At 39.7% G+C, this 23,369-nt stretch overlaps 1 protein-coding gene across 1 annotated transcript in view; it reads left to right on the forward strand.

The window, feature by feature from the left end:
- TPH2 (tryptophan hydroxylase 2) overlaps positions 1-23,369 on the forward strand; it is a 52,380-nt gene that overhangs the window by 25,308 nt on the left and 3,703 nt on the right. Inside the window, exon 9 of the mRNA XM_071799294.1 lies at positions 18,521-18,616. Coding sequence (XP_071655395.1) covers positions 18,521-18,616 — 96 coding nt within the window. The remainder of the gene's footprint in view (positions 1-18,520; positions 18,617-23,369) is intronic.

Consider the following 23,369-nt stretch of genomic DNA (forward strand, 5'->3'; position numbering starts at 1 on the left):
TCTTAGGAATTCAGACCAGGAAGGGAGGAATTATTACAGGTGATTTCATAATCTTCCAATCTGTTCTGCTCTCAAAAGCTGCCACGTATTGGCCTTGATAGATCTGCTCTTGGTACCACATCAGTCCTGAGCTGCAAAGCAAACATGCGGATGTTTTTGTTCCTGCAGAGCTGACACAGTGGGTGTAGAACAGGCTGGAACCTGGTCCCTGGGCAGACTAGAAGTGTTTGCTAAATTGCAATTAGTCACATCTGTGGAACCCCACTGAGAGCAGGGATTAAATGGGAAAGCATTGCAGAGGCCCTGGTGCCAGCCAGCTGGAGGGGAAAGGACAGCTGCAGGGGAAGGGAACCGAAAAAGAAGGAACTGAGGTCTCTTTATCCTCTTGAGTCTGGTAGTCAGGCTACTAGGGCAAGGAGAAAGGAGTGGCTTCTGCTCCTTTTTTAAACTTAATCATTCTTACTGTGAAAATCAAATATTGAAAGAGACAAAAGACTGTCTTTGCAGTGTTTTTTGAGAGATGCAGTTTCCTTTGCGGTGTTTTAGGAGAGTGAGGAAGAGGGAAGACACAAAAAACAAATGACTGAGAGGTAGGTTATTGAAACATGACAAAATATTTGCAGAATCCACTTTTTTTCACTTATAGTGTAGTATAACACAGTTACTAGTTGAGGAAATACAATATTGGACATGAGTATCTGGGTACTAATTGCTATCATCATCATCGTTAGTGTCTTGGGCTACTCTGTGTGATTTTCTAAAGATGCTTTTGAGTTGCTTTTTCAAGCATGCCTGGTCTTTCTACTTTCGCATAGTACAAAAATAAACAAAGACTGTCTTTTCTGCTTAGCTATCAAACCGTAAGCTGTAGGGAGGACTTGACGTGAGGTGTTTCAGCTAATTTATATAATATATCATTTACAACACATTTAACAGCATCACATTTTGTCAGGAAAATTGTACAAAAAATATACCTTGGTTTACATTTCAGTATTACTTTGTAATTTGTGGACTTGGGAGCCAGATAGCAGCTGTCTTTGTAAAGCTGCAAGTTGATAAGCAGGATCCTGTCTCTCTTGCCAAAGGCAGAAGTGACTCCCAGCTCCTGCCAGGTCGCTTCAGCATCGCTTAGGTTGCTCCTTCGTGAGGCACTGTGTATAGGATGTGTTTGTGTATATAAAATTCAGTGGGGTGCATTAATTGGTGGTGGTGGTTCAGAAAAGAGAAGGCTAACAGAGTGTCTGTAGTTTATATGCAGTTTATCACCAAATCTTTCCACTCAAGAATTTGGTCATCAGGGACTATTCAGTTGCACTAAGTTTTTTCCTATTGTTTTTTACTGGAAGTCACATTCAAACCTTCAGTTCTCTGGAACTGTGAAATTGGAACTTTTTCACCTTTCTTCATAATATTTGTTCTGATATTTGAAAAGCATGGGACAACAGAAATCAAGAAATTTCTCTTGTTTTTGCTGTCCTTTATGTGGAAAACCACAATAGCAAATTGCTTCTGAATTTGAAAGAATTGTGTGTGATGAGGTCTTGCAAATGCATTTCAGGCTTGTTATGAATCTAAATGTTTTACCATGCATGGATGATGACTGAGGTCAATGGTTTATTTCTAAAGCTGAGTTTAATTTATCTGTGTACGTATCTCAAACAAAATATTTTAAAGATCCATGCTGCGATAAAAACAATGTTCAGAAGTGCTTCCCTGGGAGAAGTCAGTGGTAATTCCTGGGAGCTTATTGCTTGCCTTCTCTCAGGATCTATGTTATCTGGTCTTGTTGGCTTCATTTTAGTTCTTCTCCCGTGCTGAACAACTGTCACATAGTTCAGGACAATTACACATTATATTTGTTGAGGAGATAAACAGAACAGAAGAAACAGGAGCATTGCAGATAAAGACTGAGTTGCATTTGGTAACTTAAAGTAGATGCAGCATTCATGGTCTCACTAGACAGAGCAGACTGTTGCAGACTCTCATCTACACAAACAACAGATTAGATTTCCCAGAGGGGCTATCTCATAGTGCTAGGCCATAAGTCCAGCTTGTGAACTGGATTACTGTCTTCCTCCATGAATGAACAGAGAAGAAAGCTACACAAATACTTGGTATTTCGAACATTCTCACTGTGCATCTGAAAAATCAAGACTGTTTGCATGTTTCCCATTTATAGTTGCAAAATGATAGTAAACAAAACACTGTGGTAAGCCTGTGATCATCTCCCCTGCTGAAGCTATCCTGCCATATAAAAATAATTACCTATTGGCCAACTGAAACCTTGTATTATAGCCCAAGAGCTCTGGCATTCACTGAGCATATTCAAGTTTAACATTTGAATCTCTGCTTAGTCTTTTTCCTGTCTCCCAGTCACATGCCATGATTGTGTGACAAATGCCAGGAGTGAGCACAGTGAGTACCCTGAGCCCAGTGGTGACATAATGGAGTTTCTTGCAAAGGAGTTGCTTTCAGCTACACCTGTAGTTAGTGAATAAAGCAGCTGCAGCATGAAGAGCTGGGAGTGAGTATGATTTAACAACTGCTTGAGTAAATTTTGACAGACTTACAGGAGACACATGGGATGACTCTGATTTGGGATGTGTGTCACTTAGGGAAGATGAACCAAGGTGAATGCTAGCACTATAAAGCTAAAATCAGGTTTGATGAATCTCTACAGACAGACACTGGCCACACAGCATGAGTCTGGAAATACTGCGATCCATATTGTTTATCACTAGATGGCCTGGGCTACATTTCCATTCCTTACTTTGACCAGGCAAAAGCACCCATGTGTGGATGTATTTGGAAATTGCCCAGCTGCAAAACCTAAAACTGATACAAGAAGCAGAAGGTGAAGCCTTGTGGCTTTCTTAATCATTACAAAGTCATACAGGTCTGTTTGAATCAGGAGAGCAAGGTAACCTTCTGATGGATTACTTTCCTTTGACTGGTGAGGTGTTGCTGGGCACACTGCTGCTCTAAAAGCATGCCCTAATTTGTGGGTTTGCTCTGTTCTAAAGGAATTAATCACAGGCAACAGTCTCAATATTTTAAGGATTTCTTTCAGCTATACTTTTTGATCAAGTAACTGAAGCATGGATATCAGGTCCTTCCTACATTATGCGTAATCAAAGAGGTGAGCAGAAAAGATATTACGTATATCATCGAACAGAACTACAGGGGAAAAATCCTTGCACATTCCAGGGATCAATATTTAATATTTTAGAATACTGCAGTGTTCTCTTATAGTGTGTTTTCACAGTCATCGGATCAGAGATTCATGGCACAAGAACAAAATACCAGCAGTGATACCTAACTAGCTTTGTGGCTCAAAACCAAATGGCTCTGTACTATATAAAAATAAGCTAACACTTCAGGTAAGTTACTACAGGGAGAATATGAAGGGTTCTGCTGCTAAAATAAGAGCAAATGCTCAGTGTTTTCTGAAGGAATTGTGATTGTTGAGGCCTTTGTTCTGGGTTTGGGGAGAGTCTGTTTCCACGTTTGGGTCTGGTGCCTTGTGCCCAAGTGCAGTCATAAATAGCTACTTAGGAGAGATGTAAGAACAAGGTGAACATAACTGATTCTTCTAAAATGTTTTCCAAGTTTCTGACCACTCAGAAATTCAGGGGACTCTTGAGCCAAATGTGGTTTCTATGTATTTAATTATCCTGATAGGCTTTCTGTCCAGAGACAGCTGTTTATCTTTGAAGGCATGGACATCTTTAGTACTTGCATTAACTTTAGCAAAGAGCTCTATGGCTCAACTCTTCACTGTCTGGTGAAATGTCTCTTTCTGTTGTTTCTAACTTGGTTCCTACTAGCTTTTTTCGTATTTGAAGAGAGAATGTTCAAATAATCTCTGTATGCTTTCCCTATGCCGTCATTGCTTTACAGAACTGATTCATTTTTTTGCCTTAGTTGTCTCCTTTTCTGGATTGAAAATCAATTGTTTGTTTGGTTATTTGTCATGTGGAAGATGCTCTGTAACTCTGAGCATGTTATTTCTTCCCTGAACTCTTTCTACCTTTTCAGATAGAACTGGAAAATAAAAAGGATATCTCAATCACCAGGCTGAGGAGGGGGGTAAATGAGCAGTTTGAACCCTAATCTGAGTTTTGGTTGAGAGAAGCACTGTGGAGTTAAGCCAGTTTTGGATGTGCTTGGTACAGAATTGGAAGCCTTTTGTGTGGCAGGAAGAGTGGACCTGATGTTGTAGAGCTGACGTGGTTTACTGCTTAGGGAGGGGAGAAATGGGCTGCATCCAGGTGCAGGAGGGAAGTAGAAATCAGTGGATCCATCTTTGTCAATCAGCATCACTATTCAAGGATTACGAGTCCCTGCGTTTTCTGATTAGCAAAGGGTACAAAGGGGTGATCCAGCTGCTGCAAATTCTGTGAGGGGATGGGAGAGGTCACTCAGATGGTGAAGAAATCATGTGTCAACCACTGCAGTGGAGATGGGGAGCTAGACTATGGATGTCGGAGTTTTAAAAATTTTTTTATTTTTTGATTTGTAGAGGGTGGTTTAAAATACTGTTTTGCAGAACATTTTTAAATACAAACCTCCTGCTTTAACTAGTTTCTAGGCTAAGTAGGTCAATGTAGGACGTGTTACATCTGGAACTGAAACATTTTGTGCTTTGTACTGTGTCACTCACAAGTTAAGAATGTGAAGGAGGGTTCGCCTGTTGCTATGAGGGTGCCCAGTTTGTCAGGTCAGGGACCTGCTTCTTAAGAGGATCTCGGGTTGCCCTAACACACAAAATTCTGCACTCATGAGTAACTAGAAATACTGCAGTTTTATAAAATACTTGTATGTTTGCATGCTTGGGCCCAAGACTGTAATGAGGAAGCTAGATGCAAGAAAGAACTAATTTGACTTAATTGGGAGCAGGGAAGGAATTATAAATTTCACTGGAGAAATAATATAGCTCCTTTTAGACAGGATGTGGTTTAGGAAGATCAAGCCCTAAGCAGTTAGAAACACGAAAGAAAAAGCCTCTAATAAAATAGCAAATTACAGCCAGACACTGGTTTTGTTTTTATTTCTTGTAGCATTATGTTTCTGAAAGTGGTTAGATCATAATCTGTGAGGTTACTGAACTGCAAATGCAAATTTACATGCGCAGAAGTAATACATTTTGACATATAGGTTAACAAGAGAATGGTGCAAATTTCACACAGTGCTGGCTTGCTAATTACATTTGTTTATTTTCAGAAGCAACTTCATTTTCATTAAGAAATTGCAGATTCTGCAATAGTAATCTTTGCTGGTAGTTCAGTAGCTCACACTCTGAAGTGTGCTCTGCTAGAACAGTGATGAAAGTGAGCCTCAAAAAAAGAGCTCAAGAAGGATTTGTGGAACTTGGGAGTGCACACAAGTGGCAAGAATCTGCAGAAAGGGATTTGGGGGTGTTGATTGACAGCTGGCTGAACATGAGCCAGCAGTGTGCACAGGTGGCCAAAAAGGTCAACAGCATCCTGGCTTGTATCAGGAACAGTGTGGCCAGCAGGACCAGGGGAGTGATTGTGCCATTGTACTTGGCACTGGTGAGACCCCACCTTGAATCCTGTGTTCAGTTTTGGGGCCCTCACTACAAGAAAGACATTGAGGTGCTGGAGAGAGTTCAGACAAGGGCAATGAAGTTGTTGAGGGTTCTGGAGCACAAGTCTGATGAGGAGTAGCTGAGGGAACTGGGGCTGTTCAACCTGGAGAAAAGGAGGCTGAGGGGAGACCTTATCACTGTCTACAGCCACCTGAAAGGAGGTTGTAGCATGGAGGGTGTTGGTCTCTTCTCCCAAGTAGCAAGTGATAGGACAAGAGGAAATGGCCTCAGGTTGCACCAGAGGAGCTTAAGTTTGGGTATTAGGAAAAAATTATTTATGAAAAGTGTTGTCAGGCGTTGGAACAGGCTGCCCAGGGAAGTGTTTGAGTCACCAGCCCTGGAGGTGTTTAAAAGGCGTATAGATGAAGTGCTTAGGGACATGGTTTAGTGCTAGAGTTAGGTTATTGTTGGACTCTATGATCCTGAGTGTCTCTTCCAAGCAAAATGGTTCTGTTTCAGTGTTGGATCCAGTTGAGATAGGTTGAGGAATAGATGGAAGGTGTCTATGAATTTTTATAGGGTTTTTTGCCTATTTATTTTATCTTTTGACCTACAGTAGGAAAATGTATTAGCAAAAAGGTATGAAGTGGATTTTATAGAACAAAGGTAACTGGGACAAAAGAAAGGACCCAGCATAAGCTTTAAGTGAGCAACAATTGCACGAGTGTTTTGGGTAACAACTGTAAACAAAGGATGTAAGTTACAAGAATAAAGGTTTAAATAAAGAAAATAGGAAAAAAGCAGTAGAAGAAAGGTTCAGAATATATCACTACTGCTCTTGCCGGATGGCCTGTGCCTTCCCTGTTATGTTGAAGGAGAGAGATAATCCTGGGCTCTGAGTAGATATCATTCATACTGACATTGCCACACTGATTTTTCTTTGGTCGTAGCTCATACATGTGAAACTCCCTTGTAGAAAGCATTAATGTACAGTCCAGAACTGTGGGGATCTCATGCCACTAAAGCTTTATCTGTGTACCATAGTATGTCCCGTATTATGTTGGAAGAATTCTTAGAGAAATCTATCAGTGTCAAAGCAAACTAACAAAGTAAATTTTATACTTAATTTGTTTATTATTACTAAAATCCATAAGATTCTGTAAAATGGAGCGGTAATTGAGGCATTTGTACTAGACATGGGGATCCTCTGGCAGGTGTATGGGGAAGTTAAGGAATTCAGGCTGTGACAAGTCCTGTCAACCATGTCAGGGTCTCACTGAGGACCAGGAGAACGTCTGTGCTGTGGGTGGTGCACAGATGGAGGAGCTGACTTTATCCATGGAGCCAGTGCAGCCAAAGAGTGCTGTAAAAAAAACAAAAAAACAGTCTTTGGTGACTGCAGGTGGGGTTTTCTTGGGAGCAGCCTCCTCAGTGTAGCTGCCTGGTGCTCTGGCTGGGTCCTGTGTTGCTTTTGGGGTGGGCCAGCCCAGGTTCCCCTTGCTCGGGATCTGTGCACCCTGCTGCCCTGTGCAGGGCAACCACCATTGCGACCCTGTACACCTGGCCCTCCTTATGGGGGTCTTCTGGAGAAGAAAACCAGGAGATTCTACTGTCAGGCAGAAACCAAACCGATTATGTGTAATAAAGGAAGGCCTCAAACCATGCACTGATCTTTTTATTGTCTGGAATATTTCAGTGTATAATTTTGCTTCCAGAAGTGACATTCATACATGTAGCTCCTATGCATAACCCAAATACCGTCTTCTTATGAAAAGTGTCTTAAAAATCAAGTCTGTACAGAGCTGAAAAGATCCTAACTTAATATTCACAACCATACACAGTCTGAATAATTTTAAATACTCACTCAATGACTGAGCATATTGCATGTGTTCAGTCTAATTCTCTCACCCAGCATGTTCCTGGGTATTTTCTTTCTATGCACAGATAGAAGTATGGAAGTAAGACAAAATATGGCTGATATCCATAAAGAGCTAACTATGCCTAGGGCTTAATTACTTAATGCTGCAGCTTTGGAAAAGTGGTTCTTGTGCCTGTCACCATCTTTCTATCAAATGGCATCAAAGTGCTGGATGGAATATGGTCCCATACATTTTTAACGGAGATATTTTTAGGCAATCTAGCATAATGATTTTGTAAGTATAGCTTAATTATATATTTTAGGTCCAACTCGGACACCACAGAAGGCCAAGGGGAGGTTTGCCATTACTTTAAATGATTTTAGGTCTGTAGGCTAAATACTACCTTCATTTCTATGTATACAGTCTCCTAAAAGGCAATATGATTTTACATATGCAAATGATAGTAGGATTTGTTGCTATAAAATTTATATTAATCCTTTGCTTGCCAAACCCTGTTATTTAGGAATATGGGTTTCTGCAGGGAAAGAATCAGCTACGGAGGACATGATTTTGCAATTGTCTCTTTCTCTGTCCAAACCAAGTTCACATGGTATAGCATGTAGCACATTCTGTTAGCTGCTAAGTGCTGGCAAGCCTTCTGATTGTATTGTATAAAGGGCTTTTTGAATTGTTGATGATTTTTGAAAGTTAAAGCAAATACTCCAAACCTGAGAACATGGTTGAAGCCAAAGAAAATTTATGGAGAAAGGCCTTGTGTTGCTTAATTTGGTTTGTTTTGGTTTGATTCCAGCAATGGCTGAAGTTGTCTCCATGTGATGTCAACAACAACAGGACAGCACCATTTTATGAACAGTTTGAACAACCCCCACCATCAATTTGTTTGTTAGGTTCAAGCTCAGTTTGGGATTTTGCTTTTGCAGAAGATGAAGTATTAGTTTTGCAAAATAACTTTGTTTCATTTAGCAACTGTGAGATTTATATTTTTTACACATTATAGAGAACTTTCTATAGCTCATCAGTGTGGCATCGATAAAGATGATGTCTACTAATAGTGCTAGATAAAACAGTTTGAACTCAGAGCTTTTTCATGACATGCTGGAAAGAGCGGATACTCCCAGACTATCCTTTGTTTCTCCATAAAACATATTACTCTTTTTCTAAAGGTTTTTCCTTCCTCCCTTGAATCAGTAGGCTGTAATTGTTACAATTATATATTTTGACATATATATATATATATATATATATATATATATATATATAAAGTAGCTAAAATTGTAGTTTGACAAGACATTTTACATTTCCAGATTGTAAACACCTTAATCGGATTACTTCTTCAAATTTGTAAAAACATATTAGCTTATGAACAGATCCATATTATACAGCTGCACTGAATTTAGGACCTAAATGAGCACAGAAATCTTGCATATCAGTGGGAACCTGATCACTAATGACCATTTCACATTTGGTAAGTGACTCCTAGACTGTAGCCACTGTAAGTTCCTTGGACTTTGGTATAGTGAAGAGTTGTGATCTCGCTGCTTACAGATACTTGCTCAGTATAACTTCTTCCCATCTTGCTGAATACATGTTCGTGAGATTTGCTCTGTGTTTACAGACTTCTGGCAAATAACTCAATGGTGACTCAGCTAACTTCTCCGTGGTTATGAAAGATTCATTTTACATGCCCTTGCTGTTGAAAATCAGGGACCTACAAGGAAATGCTCAACTATACTTGAAAAAGATTTTGTTTGGGGCTGTGAAAAACATCTTCAATTTGGATATGTTTTTAGTAGCAAAATTAATAGATATTTAGAATTCCATGAGCTATATTTCTTCTTTGATCTGTCAGCTGTCAGCTTGACATGAATAGAACTTATATCTTTCTGTGGATGCCTACTATTTTTTTTTTTTTTTTTTTTTGCAAGGCAGGTTAAGCAGATGCATTAAGAACCACAAAAGCTTTTGGGAGTCCCCTTGCATTTATGTTATTAAAAGAACATTGAGTTTAAATGCAGTGTTGCTGTTGGAAACTGCAATGTTTTAAAACAAGTCTTAGCTGTTAAACCAGTTTTCAGTAAACAGACACAAGAAGGTGGGTTGTTTTTTTTTTTTTTTTTAATTTTTAGAAAGTTAGGGTGGATGCTGTTATTTTTGGAATGAAGTCCTACCCTTTTTTGGTCCTCAAAAATAAATTTGAAGTGGATACAACTCTGAAGAAATAGTGCTTTTTTCTTTAAAATAAGACGTAAAACTTTGCTAGCCATTGTCCCTGTCTCTTCAATGTGTTTCTGCCCCCACAGTTTCAGGGCTTGCAAAAGTTCTGAGATCCAACCCCAGAAAGCTGCTCCCCTTTTTGAAGATATGACTCCACCTCATTAGCAGATATGTTAGGACTTTTGCTGCGGAGCGTGTACACAAGAACTTCATACCCCTCTTTGGCTCAAATGTCATGGGGGGCTCAGTGACTCTTCTGCATCACTCCCTGCAGTGCAGTCTCCATGTGCAGTAATTGGTCTGGCAATTAGGTGGAACACAGCCTGCTCCAGGGAATGGCATCATGAGAATCACCACACGTGCCTCGTGCCTTTCCCAAAGGAATATCTGTCAGGGGTGATGTTGGGGGTCTGTCTCTGGGCTGGCCAAGGGTAGTTATTAAAGAGGTCTTGCAGCCCACAGTAGTTCATTCTGACAGTGGGCTGACACAGGGCAGCTTCTCTGAGGATAAGCAGAAGAGGCTTCGGTACCAGTTTTCCCCTTGTGCAGTTTCCTTAGAGCATTGCAGCATGGACATATTCTGGTTCCCCAGCCTTAGGAGTTTTTCTTGGTATTGCAGGGAGTGTTGCAACCTTATGCCTTCTCTTAATCTCCTTCTTAATGTGCTTGCTGGCGAGTGGAAGCTGGTCTTTCTAGAGAAGGGGAAACTATGCTGGACCAGTGCTGAGGTCCACAGGTAATTGTGGGAAACAGGTCCTGAGGGCTGGGATAGGCTTTTGTAGAGATGCTGGAAATGGATACTGGAGGAAGAAAAGTGTCTGAAGTTGTTCTTGTCTGTTCTGTGGGTGTTCTTCCAAGCAATGCAGTTCACAACTGGGGCAACAGTCCTAGGGTCGATGACTCCTCATAAAATGGGAATTCTGTCAGGCGAAGAACAGCTAAATGATGTCTTTTATCTGTGTTTGTTCCAAATTCTCCTCTCTCTTGGGTCATGCCAACCTGTCAGTGTTCAAGTTCTCTAGCCCTTTGCTAGAGAAGTCGTATTGTCCAAACTGTAGCATAAGCTGCAATGCTGAGGGAGCATTTCTGGGCTACCAGCCCTTGCCCTTGTAGTGTATAAAATCAGGAATGTTCATGCTTTGATAGGTATTGTTAACACAAAATCCTCATTTGAAAGAGTAGCAAGATAAAGATCTGGAAAACAGGAATGACAGAGCCCTAAAGACAGACACAGCTTGCAGCCTGTAAGTTGTGAAGGATCATGGTGGATTAAGTGTGTCATGTGAGGCAGTGCAGACTGAAGAGTGTGGTTTCTTTTTAGCTTGGCTTTCACAGGACTCCATCTCTTGGGAGTCCGAGCTAACATGTCAAAAGACCTGACTGTGCCTCCTGTGTTAGTTGTGTGAAAGCTCTAGATGGATGAAGGTCGAAGCAACAGCTTGAAAAAGAAATGAGCAAATATTCATTTCGGCTACCGTAGGGAGTGCTGGACGTGAATTCATGTTACGTGTTGTAAAATTAAGTGGAAAGGGAATGGCTTGTTATTGCACATCATTTGTTCTTAATAACTCCATATGAAATTAATAAACCTTAAACCCCCAGATTTTAGAAGTTGTTCAAGATAAGAGTCAAATGATAGGGAAGGGGAAACAGGAAGAGTAAGGCATTAGGGCTTCAATGCCTTATGGTCTAAGGAGTAGTTCATAATTTCTGTGGTTTCATCTCCTTAGCTGCATATTCAGCACTATTCATTAATTACGTTGAAAAAACTAGGAATTCTTTTTCTGAGGAAGCTGAGCAAGTTGAAGCAAGTGTCCTTTTGTGGGATTGATTTTTCATGTCATCTCTGTGACCACTATCTTTGGTGGAGGGGAATTGCTGCCTTGCAAAGAAACACCAGCCTTTTAAACAGAAACAATTTCTGCTCAAGTGTTGAGGGTCCCAATTCTGCAGCTCCAAGTGTTTCTAAGGTTTTTCACTGAAATAAAGTGAGAGGATTTGGATAGACCGCCTTTGTGCAGAGCAAACCTAAACTCAGATTATTTAGGAGTAATTAAAACATGGAGTGGGAAATCCATGGCTCCAGCTCTGTGAGAACTTATTTTGGAGCAGCAAAAGCAGAAAGAACTTAGAATTGCTCCATCCTCCATTCTCTTTGCCTGCTCTTTGGAGTAGCAAGAGGGCCTTCTTCATGTGAGAATGAACAACAGAAAGAAACATTCTCTCAAGAGACACAAAGGTGTTAGTAGGAGTGTCCTCCAGATTCTATCCCAAAAGACAGGATACACCTGCAAGGTAGACAAGTGCCATACACATTGTCTTGGCTTGGTTGGGCTCCCTGGTGTTGGAGGTAGAGAGTTACCTCCTTACTGATACCAATGTAGGGTTGTGTTGCTTGAGGTACATATTCTGCTTCCTTACAAACTCATGATGATAATTTTATTTTGGTTACCATTACGAGTTTTTCTTGAGAAACTCTTGGAAAGAAACGCATAATTTCAAAGCATTCGCAAGGGGTTAAGCCCCACTGTGCTCCCTGCAGTGCATGTTTTCTCTGAGCATTCCAAGCCTCTGCATTAGTGAAATTTGCATGTAGTGATGCTGTGTGCTATGGCTGTCAACAGAAACGTGAAGGCTGGTGTGCGTCTATCCCCCAGTGCTCTAATGAGCGGCACCACATCTACTCAAACTTTCGTTTCTAAAGAGATTGTTCCAAGCATTCACCCTTAATGAAAGGTCTGAATGCAAAACAGACAGATGAGGAAGAAAGGAGAATATTGTTAAATATATACACTTTGAAATCCTGGAAGGAAACCTCATTTCAGTGAGCCTAAATACATTTCAAAGTGGCAGACTAAACAAAATACTTCAAGAAGGTAACTCTGAAAAATTAAACTTTGTTTTCTTATTTAGGAATGCTGTTGGCTGTGAATAGGGTCACTGCCTTTGTTGGAGGTTGGCAAATCATCTATAATGGAAGACTTAGCTATTGAATTTTACTTCTTTTCTGCTTTTGATCTATTCACAAGCTCATCATGAGATTTATTTGTTGTTCAAAAAATCTCCCTGAATTTCTACTCAATAATGTTCCTGTGTGAATAGCTGTCAAACAGCCAGTATTGCTTGATGTCTGGACTCCAACGTTGGGCTGTACTGGCTAGTTGCCTGGGTTACCTGTGTTATATCTATCTGTTTCTTTTAGTGAAACATTGCTGATACTACTCAACAGACTGGGAATTTTGAATAATTCAGTCAAATGTGAAATGCCACCTGTTTTTCTTGGTGACTATTGATATATCTGAGACTGAAAAATAAGCAACTATTCAAAAATGTATTTGTGCCAGGTCTCAATGACTAAAGAAAGCACAAGCAGAATCACCAAGATCTCTGAATCAATATTTGCTTGCTCTTTGCGCAACTTTTACAAGGGGCAAGAAAACACCTTTACTTCATTAATTCTTAGGATTAATCTCTAACAATGGAATTTTTCAAAATATCTTTCAATTGTATGTAACTATCTTCCTATGAGTTAGTTGCAACTATATTAGAGATTAAATCTCTAGGTAAATAATTTTAAAATATTAAACGTCTCCTTTTCTAAAGAAAAAGGAATTAATCTTTGCATATTGTGGACTTATCACACACATCTGAATTGAGTGATCCATTCAAATATATTTTGAAACAATAAATCCAGCAGACAGAATGTACAGATGTTTACATAAGCATATTGATTTGGCACTGGTCTTGCAAGTATTTACACACATTAGTAGTTGTATTGTCTTCAGTATAACTAATTTCATATGTATATAAAGTGATTGTGCTACTGGGTGTCAGCTTGGGGCTGTAGCCCCATCCCATTAGCAGTTCCTGTAGTGATTAATATTCCTGTCCATGTGCTAGGGTTGCAGTCATACAGTTACTCAATCTTTCCTCTTCCCCCTTGCCACAGGGAATGCAAGTGAATCAGCTCTTGATGTGGTGGTTGTTCTCAGGACTCATCCTGGCAACACCATTACAAGATACTTCTAGAGAGCAGATAGAATCTTGTGTTATACATCATGCTGAAAATTGCCAAGTGAACACAAATATTGGTCTCTAAGCTATACCATAAGAAAACTAAGCCAAGTGGAATGGCTTGAAAGGCCTTTTTATGGACAAGTCAGATTTTGAAGTACTGACTTGGTGACATTAGCACCCAGCACTTTACACAAACTCTTTCCACAGGTCCCAGGAGGGAGATTCCCAAATGCAGAATGATGTGATGTAAGAAGTGATTTTCAAAGCCTTAGAAACCAGTCAGATGAGACTGTCAGACCTTTTTCCTGCCTTTGAAAATTTTTAAACACCCTCGAATATATATATATATGTATTATTATTATTAGCTGTCATAACTGTCACTGATTTTTTTCTTTTTCTTTTGGTAGCCCAGTTTATAATGCAGGACAGTGACTGAACATGAAGAACAGACATTGTGTTTACCCTGGAGAACAGGCTTGGAGTTTGCCAGGGCTTGATCTGTTTTGTATGTTTCCTGTCAATAGCAGGACAACTGATTTTTCTTCTACAATTACATATATACTGGGCCAGACCAGCCATCCCAGAAGCTTGTCTTCACTGGCAAATTGCAGATGCCTAAAGGACAGTGTAGGTCTAAAATCATATAGTGGTGATATTTTCCTGGTATTCAGCTTTAGTTGCCAATAACTTTTGATTCAGGGACTTGAAGCTATCTGCTACCTTAGTAATTAATAACCCTTGACAGGATTTTCTTCTGTGGATCTGTTTAGTCATTTTTGAACCCATGTAGACAGTGTTTCATGAGCATAACTACAAATTATTTTTTTCATATAATTCAGTTAAATAAAATAAATAAATTGAAATCGTATCCTACTATCCTAATCTTGATCATTACACTGATGTTTCGTGACTTAAAAACTACTTTTAATCCCTCATTTGGCACTTGAATTCTTCATCTTATTTTGCTTATTTGGATAACGGAGTGGCATTTTAGTACAAGGCTTTTAAAGAACTACAGAATTTATATGATGTGGAAAGACACCTTTCCTATCTCAAGAGCCTACCTATAGGTTGTAGCAAAGCCACACCTCACCCTAAAGATGAGGTGAAACTGGAAGTAAAAGGAGGTGAAACAACATTGCTGTAGCTTGTAGAGGAGCCATGTGTTCAGGGCCACAGGCTGTGGAATGTGCTGGGGACAGGTCTAAGATTTGAAAGGAGAACAGGGTAACCTGCATGCCCCCATTTCTGCTGGCGTTGTCCAGCCTGCATGTAACAATGTGATAATCAGCTATTTACCTTCAGTTGAGGCTCTAAGAAAATTTATTCCTCTCAACAGCCATTTCTTTGTTCAGTCATTCCCACTCCAGTGCAGTGGTCCTGTGTATAAGATAGAATACCACAGTTAGTATAGTTTACAACACAGAGAGAGAGACATATAGCGGGTATTTATGTGTCTGATCTATAAGAAGTGTCTCTATATAGTTAATATTTAAGCTCCTTATCAGTATGCCTAGATGTTTGTAGACTTGAAAGTGCAGCTTGCACTCTGTCTGTGGAGTCTCGTAACTTGCTGAGGTGCCTCTGTGCGTCTGTCTGAGTGGGAGGGTGGGGGGGAATCATGTATTGCTGACTAATGATCTGAAGATGGCAGCATTGGGTGAGCTATCTCATTTTTTTGGGTAAGCAGTGCTCTTTTAAATACAGAAATTGTAGTTGTTGCATATGGCAAATTTATCAAAAAAAAGCAGCTTCTCATTTGAAGAGCTTTTCTTGATGCTATGGCTTAATACCACAAGTTAGGAGTAGGCAGTCGTGTTTTATCATCTGGTCATTTTGTGTGAAATTTATTTGACTTAGTTACACTGGGAGTGCAAGTCTTATCAGTACTGAAGATAGGCTCTCATCAGCGTTGACTCATAAATAGAACTTCCTTTTAGAATAATAGTTTTTCAACGTAAGTAAGAAAGATCCCTCTTTGTGTGCTGTCTGTCCATCAAGGAGGGAGTGAAATCGAGGTGTCCCTCTGTCTAGCGCACACCCTGCCCCTGGGCACTGGGGATCACCCTCTCCTGTGCCAGCTTTAGCTCTCTGCTTTTTGCCCCTTCCTTCCCTGTGAATGCGCATCCTCAGGGAAGCGGAGAGCATTTCTCCTCCCTCCCTCCACTGGCTGGATAGCTTTCCGAGCTCCTGGCAGCAACATGTCATCACTTTGGCCCTTCTCAGCGTGGGGAAGATCTGCAGTAAAGGTGTCCCACATATGGGGACAAAGTCGTGGCTGCTCTTACAGATCTGTAAGACCGCATCTGGAATATTGTGTTCAGTTCTGGGCCCCTCAGTTCAAGAAGGACAGGGAACTGCTGGAGAGAGTCCAGCACAAGGCAACAATGATGATTAAGGGAGTGGAGCATCTCCCTTATGAGGAAAGGCTGAGGGAGCTGGGTGTCCAGCTTGGAGAGGAGGAGACTGAGGGGTGACTTCACTAATGTTTATAAATATGTAAAGGGTGAATGTCATGAGGATGGAGCCAGGCTCTTCTTGGTGACAACCAATGATAAGACAAGGGACAATGGGTACAAACTGGAACACAGGAGGTTCCACTTAAATATGAGAAGAAACTTCTTCTCAGTGAGGGTGACTGAGCACTGGAACAGGCTACCCAGGGGGGTTGTGGATTCTCCTACTCTGGAGACATTCAAATCCTGCCTGGACACCTTCCTGTGTAACCTCACCTAGGTGTTCCTGCTCTGGCAGGGGGATTGGACTAGATGATCTTTGGAGGTCCCTTCCAATCCCTAACATTCTGTGATTCTGTGAAAAATGCCAGACCCCCTCCTGCCCCTTTTTTATTTTTTTGCTGTTGTTGGTTTTAAGAAGGAGAATGACTGTGATCACTGTGTTTTATTTTTCAGGAGCCCGGTCCTACTATGTATCTGTTGGGATGTTCATGTTCAGAGCATAGTTGCTACTACCAGATGGGGTCTTTTAAGAGAGTTGAGGGGGAGGTGGCAAATTCAAAGATGTTAGTGGGATTTAAGTGTGAAGCTGAGTGGTTCATTGCTGACGGTGACAGCAAGGACAGAACCAGGACTGCAGCCTCGTGAAGGTTTTTCTAGCAAAATATTTAGGGAGGAAAGCCAAATTTGCACTCTTCTTGAAGGCAGGTCTCTCAGCTTTGCTCAGTTCCTACAGTGATGTCTTTGCCATTTTGTCTGTCTGGCTGTTTGTTCCTGAGGCATCTTGTTTGACCTTCCTTTAAGTGGTAGATCAGCTCATTGCATGTAACAAAAATATGGAACTTGGCTTACCAGAGTCAATACCAAAGACAGAGCTGGAGCTTTGATTTTATTGTTTGACAGTGCTGTGCTTTTGCGTCCTCTTGTGCATATCTGTGCCTTTGCTGTGATGGGATCTGACTCAAGACATTTGAAGTCACTGCAACCTTTCCTTCTTCCCAGCTGACTTAGCAGGTTTGGATCAGACACAGGGCTCATGTTTTCATTCTTTTTTATTACACCCTTCTACATAGTGCCATGCTGCATGAATCACTAGCTCTACAAGAACTTTTATGAGAGGCAGAGAAATGAATCATTTCTCAATTTCTAAACATTTGTTGAACTTAAAAGAGCTGTTAATTTCTGCTCTTTTGCATTTAGTATGATATTTGGCCTGGAAGAGTGGTGGTTTAAAGAGGAAATGGAGCAAAAAAACCTCATCGTGTTAGGATCAAGTTATTCAGAAAAACTTAATATTTAGTACCAAACGCTGGGTTGTTTCTTATCCTAAATTTGTATTTCCTGCAAATACATGTAAATCTCTTAGGTTCAGCGGAGTTATGTCCCTTTGCACAAAAACTAAAGTTGTCAGATACTGTAATAAGCACACACACGCACACACGCACACACACACACAGATATAGATATATATATATATATGCAGTATTTTTGTATAAGCTAGAAATCGACTTCTTAAAACCTTCATATTGTTAATCACATTTGTTGATATAACATCAAAAACCAGTCTTGATGTGTCATAACAAAGCCAAACTAAAACTATCTGGGCTTCCTATGATCTTCCTAATATTTAACTTTGTTTGTTGGTACAGCAAAGCTAGATCCAGTACTGTTATGCTGATTTAGCTCATCTCTTTTACAGCTTCTCAGCAGTTTTACAGCTCAGAAGTGTTACCTGATTGAATGTAGACCTAGGGAACAGTGGTAATGGGTTGTTCAAGTGAACATATTCAACTGACTGTAATTTTCCATCTGTAATTTGAGAAACCAAGTGGCATATTGGTTCTTCATTTATGACAGTAAAATCTAGTGAAGACTAAGGCCTTGGCTCAAGAAGACTCTTAAGCACGTACATATAAGTTCATTCTAACTCAAGAAAGCACTTAAATATGTGAAAGACTTCAAAGTGGCATTGTCTTGAGCTTACAGCTGAGTGCTCTGAACTAGATCTTCAGAGGTTCCTAGACAGGCAGACCAGCTACCTTGTAGGATTTTATTTTAAGGCACCTCATTTATTTCAGAAAACTTCAAAAATCTCTGCAGATTACTCTCAGTGCCTTTGATACCTGAATGAACTTGCTTGTCTGTTCCCAACTGACCATTCCTGTGAACTGCTCGGGTACCCAGAATAAAAGCAGAATCTCACATTTTTGTACAAAGCTCCCTTACTGCAGAACATGACATTTAAAGTACTTAGCAGTAAAACATTCTTTATCTGAATTTATATTAAAGATATGAAATTCTGTACAAAAGAGTTAATCAAGTGAATATGGTAACAATTGTCATTGCTGAAGTACCTGTTTGCAACTACATTATATGTATCTGTATATCTGTATATTTTACAGTGCTATTTTTTTACAATTGAATTTGGCCTTTGCAAGCAAGAAGGACAGCTACGTGCTTATGGGGCAGGACTTCTGTCTTCTATTGGCGAATTAAAGGTATGTGCCCTTAGAGCAGAATCAGCTTTCTTTTAATCTTAACAAAATCAGAGTTGGATTTAAGTTTTTTGGCTTTCAAATAACAAATTTTAAAGTTTTCTGGATAAAAAGCCTACTTCAAAAACGTGATATTGACCTAAAAGCTTTGTTTGAAATATCAGCTGGCACTTGAAGCATGAAATGGATTTGTCAGCACCAAAGTACCAAAGCAACTATAAACTACAAAACTTATTTCTGTTTGAATTTGCATTTCTTGTAAAAGGAGGCTCCTAGGTTCTAACAGGTAAGGGTGCCTAGGGCTCTGAAAGCTTTGTTTGGAAGAAAAGCATACATTTTTAATACACACCAAAAAAATTGTTTTGAAATTGGGCATGATTCAGTTGTAAGTAATCCAATGTATTTCAATGGATTAGTTATTGATGTTAAAAGAACAACGTTTATTAAGGTCCTGATTCAGTAGATTAATCATATTTAAAATTAAGGAGTGCATATAAACTCACGCTAGACTTGAAGTACATGCCTATGTGACAGTACATAGAGCCCTATTCTTGAAAAGGTGAAAATACTTAACCTTGCACAGTGTGCGCGTAGTTGTAGTGGATCTTCTATTGCCTCTTTCTGTGCCTAGGAAAGAAGCAAAAAGGTATTTTGTTGCTAGTATTTTGGGCCATAATACATCTCTGTTGGAGAGATGGGAGGGAAGGGGAAGTAGAGGGAAGAGTGCTGTGGGGACCCAAATGAACTCTTGGTGGCTTTTCAGGTTGGGTTTAGACAGTGTACACAGAATAGTATTTACAAACCGTTTTGGAAGATACCTGCTGTTTATTTGTGTTTAAATATCCTCCCATGCTCCTGGCCTGGCTTCCAGTGAACTACCTGGCAGTTTAATAGAAGCATCTGAGTCTCTTTTTGCTGTTTGTTTCACCTGTAACTGAGTGTGTTCATGGTGAAGCTCATTAGTCAAATTGCTATTCTTTCATTAGTAGGAAAAAGGTTGAAAAAAATTACTTTCTCAAATATTTTTTTATTTGACTGTACTACAGTTGCTCTAAGTCCAGTGCTTACGTCAGCCAAAGAAGCATTCTGTATCAGCCTGGCAATATTTTATAGCCATAGTGCAAAGGTGGTTAAATGCAAAGAGATGAACATGTCATGCTTGTTTTCCTCTGGCCCAACAATATTCAGTGCTGAGCCCCAAACTCTGGCCAGGATTCTGCGGAGAATCAGGCCTTTTATTGAAACTAACAGTTACAATCACTAGGTGATGGCCCTGAAAATACCTGTCACGTCATTTACAAAATCTAAGGGCATAAAAGTGAGGAAATGAATAGTTAGGAACATAATAAATCTTCTACCATCAATGTCATAAACAAACACATCATTCTTGTCAGCTGTGCATATTTTGTTACCACATGTTTGTGATCTCAAATCTGCGTTCTTCACTCAGCAATAACATATAAGTGCAAGGAATAATCTTTTTGAAAAGCAACAGTAAAAATTAAATAATGTGCACATTAATAGACTATATTGATCTGCTTCAAAGGTATGGCCATATATATCATAATAATTTTGCCATGAATCAATAATATGATACACTTTTCTATTATACTACCTATATATTTCATAGATTTGAAGCCAGAAGGGACTGTTATATCATCTGGTTTGACCTCTTGTGTATCATAAGCTGTTAAATTTCACCAGATCTTGCATATACCATGCACAGGGACTTAAATTAGACACTTCAGTTATTGAGAGACTAAGCTCGTATGTGCTGGAGGTACAGAACAGCACCCTACCACAAATAGGCATTGTCTCCATGAAGGAACTACCAAGGTGAAAAATGTCTGCAAAGCCTTTGTGGGGCTGTGCTCCAGGGTAGAAAAGAAGGTAAAAGGTAAGGAAGAGAATGTAAAAAGCTACTAAGTTTTCTACCAATCTGACCATGGAAGCAGCTCTTTCTAGGCCAGAAACCTGGCAATGAGTGTGCTTCTTGTCAACAAGATACATCAGGCAGATGCTTAGGAAAGAGAATGTCTGAGCACCCATGACACTGGTGCACAGCCTTGCATCAAGCCATTGCCAATCTCTGAGGTTTCCTGGGAAATCAATCTCCTTTGCCTCTGCCCTAATCTTCTAACATCGCTTGGGAGGGAAAATTTCTTCCTTGACCTGAAGGTGTCTGAAAGATAATGTTAATATAGCAGACTGTAGTTGAGATCCTGATGATATCAATATCCTGATTGTAACTGAAATGCTAATGGATGGCAGCAATTGCTCTGAAAAAGATGAGAACAATACCAGCTATTTCTGCGGTGAGTGGGGATGAATAGGAGACTCAGATTGCATGGCCATGAAGTGTGACCCTCGTCTGTGCAACCCCTATACTTCTCATAGGAGTCAGAGTAAAGAAGTCCTTTCAGAAATAACTACTGCCATTCTTAACACAGCAGAGATTGGGGGCCCTTGGTGCCTTCTATGAATAAGTTAAAATACTTATTTATCCTTGTCACTAGGAAGGTAGATCTTGCTTCAGTGTTGAATTTTGCCGCCTTGACTTTACAGACATTTGATATTACAGGAATATGTGTTTTTCAGCAAGAAGCCTTTCTCCAGCTGCCCTCCCTATCAGCCCTCTTTTCAATGCAACATTATTCACAGGAAACACAACGGTGGCCAAATTTATGTATAATTTCTAGAAATATCTACAAATAAGTGAGTTGCACTATTTGCAGGGTGGAAATGGCCAGCAGTATTTGTGCCTTTCGGATGAGAGAATGGCTTGTTCAGTCTTCCCTGTTTCTATGTTACACTGCTCCACTCTGCAAATCTGGTCAACGGCTTTAGCAACAAGGAACTGCAAAAGCTATAGGAATGTTGGCACCAGCCTGTCATTATAGGATTCCCTTCAAGTTGTTTTGCCTGCTCAGTATTTAGACTTCAAATTTTGGGTACTGAAAAATGCAACTCCTGATGTGCATGCTACGGAAGCATCAAGAAAAAGTGTTAAAAGCACAACAAAATAAGGAGAAAGAGAAGATGAAAAATAAAGCCTGGGGGAAAATGAATAATACAGTAAGTAGTTATAAAATGTTCTGCCTGATATAGTCAGGTTAACTCTAGCTAACACTATTACTCAGTATATATTTGGGGCTTAGAGATAAGGCAGAAATAATGTACATTTTCATTATTAAAACTATTTCTAAAAGACAGTCCAAATGTCTCTGGAAACTTTAATCCATTTACTTTGTATGATGCTCTCTTGAACCCTTTCATTAAAGGAGTCTACTATCAGCTTCAGTTGGCTGTAGATCAAGTCTTATATCCCTGTTATATGCTTTTATATTTAATAGAGGTAGACTTCAGATCTTTCTGTACAGATTTTTAAAGTCAAATGGAATATCCACTCATGTTTTGTTTTTATGATAGTTTGTGTTAAGAAGAGGCAACATTAGCCTTTATAACCAAAAAGATTAAAATAGAAGTTTTGGTTCTGTTTTCTGAAGAGGATGAAGGTGGTGGAGAAAAAAAAACTCCTGGATCTTAGATGCTTATTTTAGTGCATCTTGTTTTGTTTTGTTAATAGAGAGTCTTTTCCTATTTGTCCAAACAGTACATGAAATTACACTGATAACATAAGAAGTTTCTTGTAAAATCAGGTTGCAAATCTGAAAGCGTCCCATGTTGTAGATAAGCAGAAAAACATTTAAGAGCAAGTTTTCCAAGATTCCAAGTTTTCCCACAGAATAGCAGGGAGGTAAAATAAGTACTGGCACACAGGTAACTTCTCACCTGTGTTCTTATTGTGCTCTCCTGTGCTCCTCAGACGTTTATAACTCATCTTAACTTTTCTCCTTGCTATCTGAGGATTTTGCTTTTTGGTTTTTGAGTTTTGTGTGGTTGGCTGGTTTGTTTGTTTTGTTGTGTGGTGTTTGGTTTTTTTGGTTTGTTTTTGTGTGTGTGTGTGTGAAACTGAAAAGCTCCAAGTTGTATTATTACACTATTACTCTCTATTTCTTATACTCAAAGGAGAAATTACAAGACCAAAGTATTTTTTCATGTGTCAGTGACAGTGCTCACTTAAGGAATAATTCATGATTGCTCAGTGTGAATGCCTGGTGCCATCTGGGATGCCCCAGCATATCTGACCAGCTCTCCAGCTGCTACTCCACAAGCATCTAAGTCTTCTTTAGATCCTGTGCTATATCTTCCATCCCTGTACTGATGCATTAGACATCCTAGGTCCTAGAGACCTAAATCACTCTCTCAATATTTGATCTAGCTGAGAGTGGAGGCATTTCTTTAGAGCTATGCTGGTTTCCAGTATGGGTAGTTGTCTAATTCTTAAGCTGTCCAGTTGAATGGTACTGCTACTTTTCCTGGGAATCAGTGATGATTCATTTGGAAGTTTCACTCCAACCTCTTGTTGCATGAACTGAAGGAGAATCACCAATAGCTGTATTAGCATAAGCAGTACAGTTTGTATGAATGGACCATTAGAGACAGTTACCACAAATCCACAAGATGGTAAGATGCTCTGTTTGACCGAAAGCTATTTTCCATATGATTGTTAGCCTTGGCATCTCATTAGAGGTGCATAATTGAAGAGGTTTCTGATGGGAAATCCCTGTTGGATACTTACTCATTTGAATTCACTGAAGAACTGAATGTCCAACCAAAACACAAGTGAATAGCATTCATTTAAAAAATTCAGGCCTGAACTTTAAAGCTTTTGGGCTCACCAGACAAAGTTTTT

This window comes from Patagioenas fasciata, chromosome 1 (assembly GCF_037038585.1).
Source record: "Patagioenas fasciata isolate bPatFas1 chromosome 1, bPatFas1.hap1, whole genome shotgun sequence".
NCBI lineage: Eukaryota > Metazoa > Chordata > Aves > Columbiformes > Columbidae > Patagioenas > Patagioenas fasciata.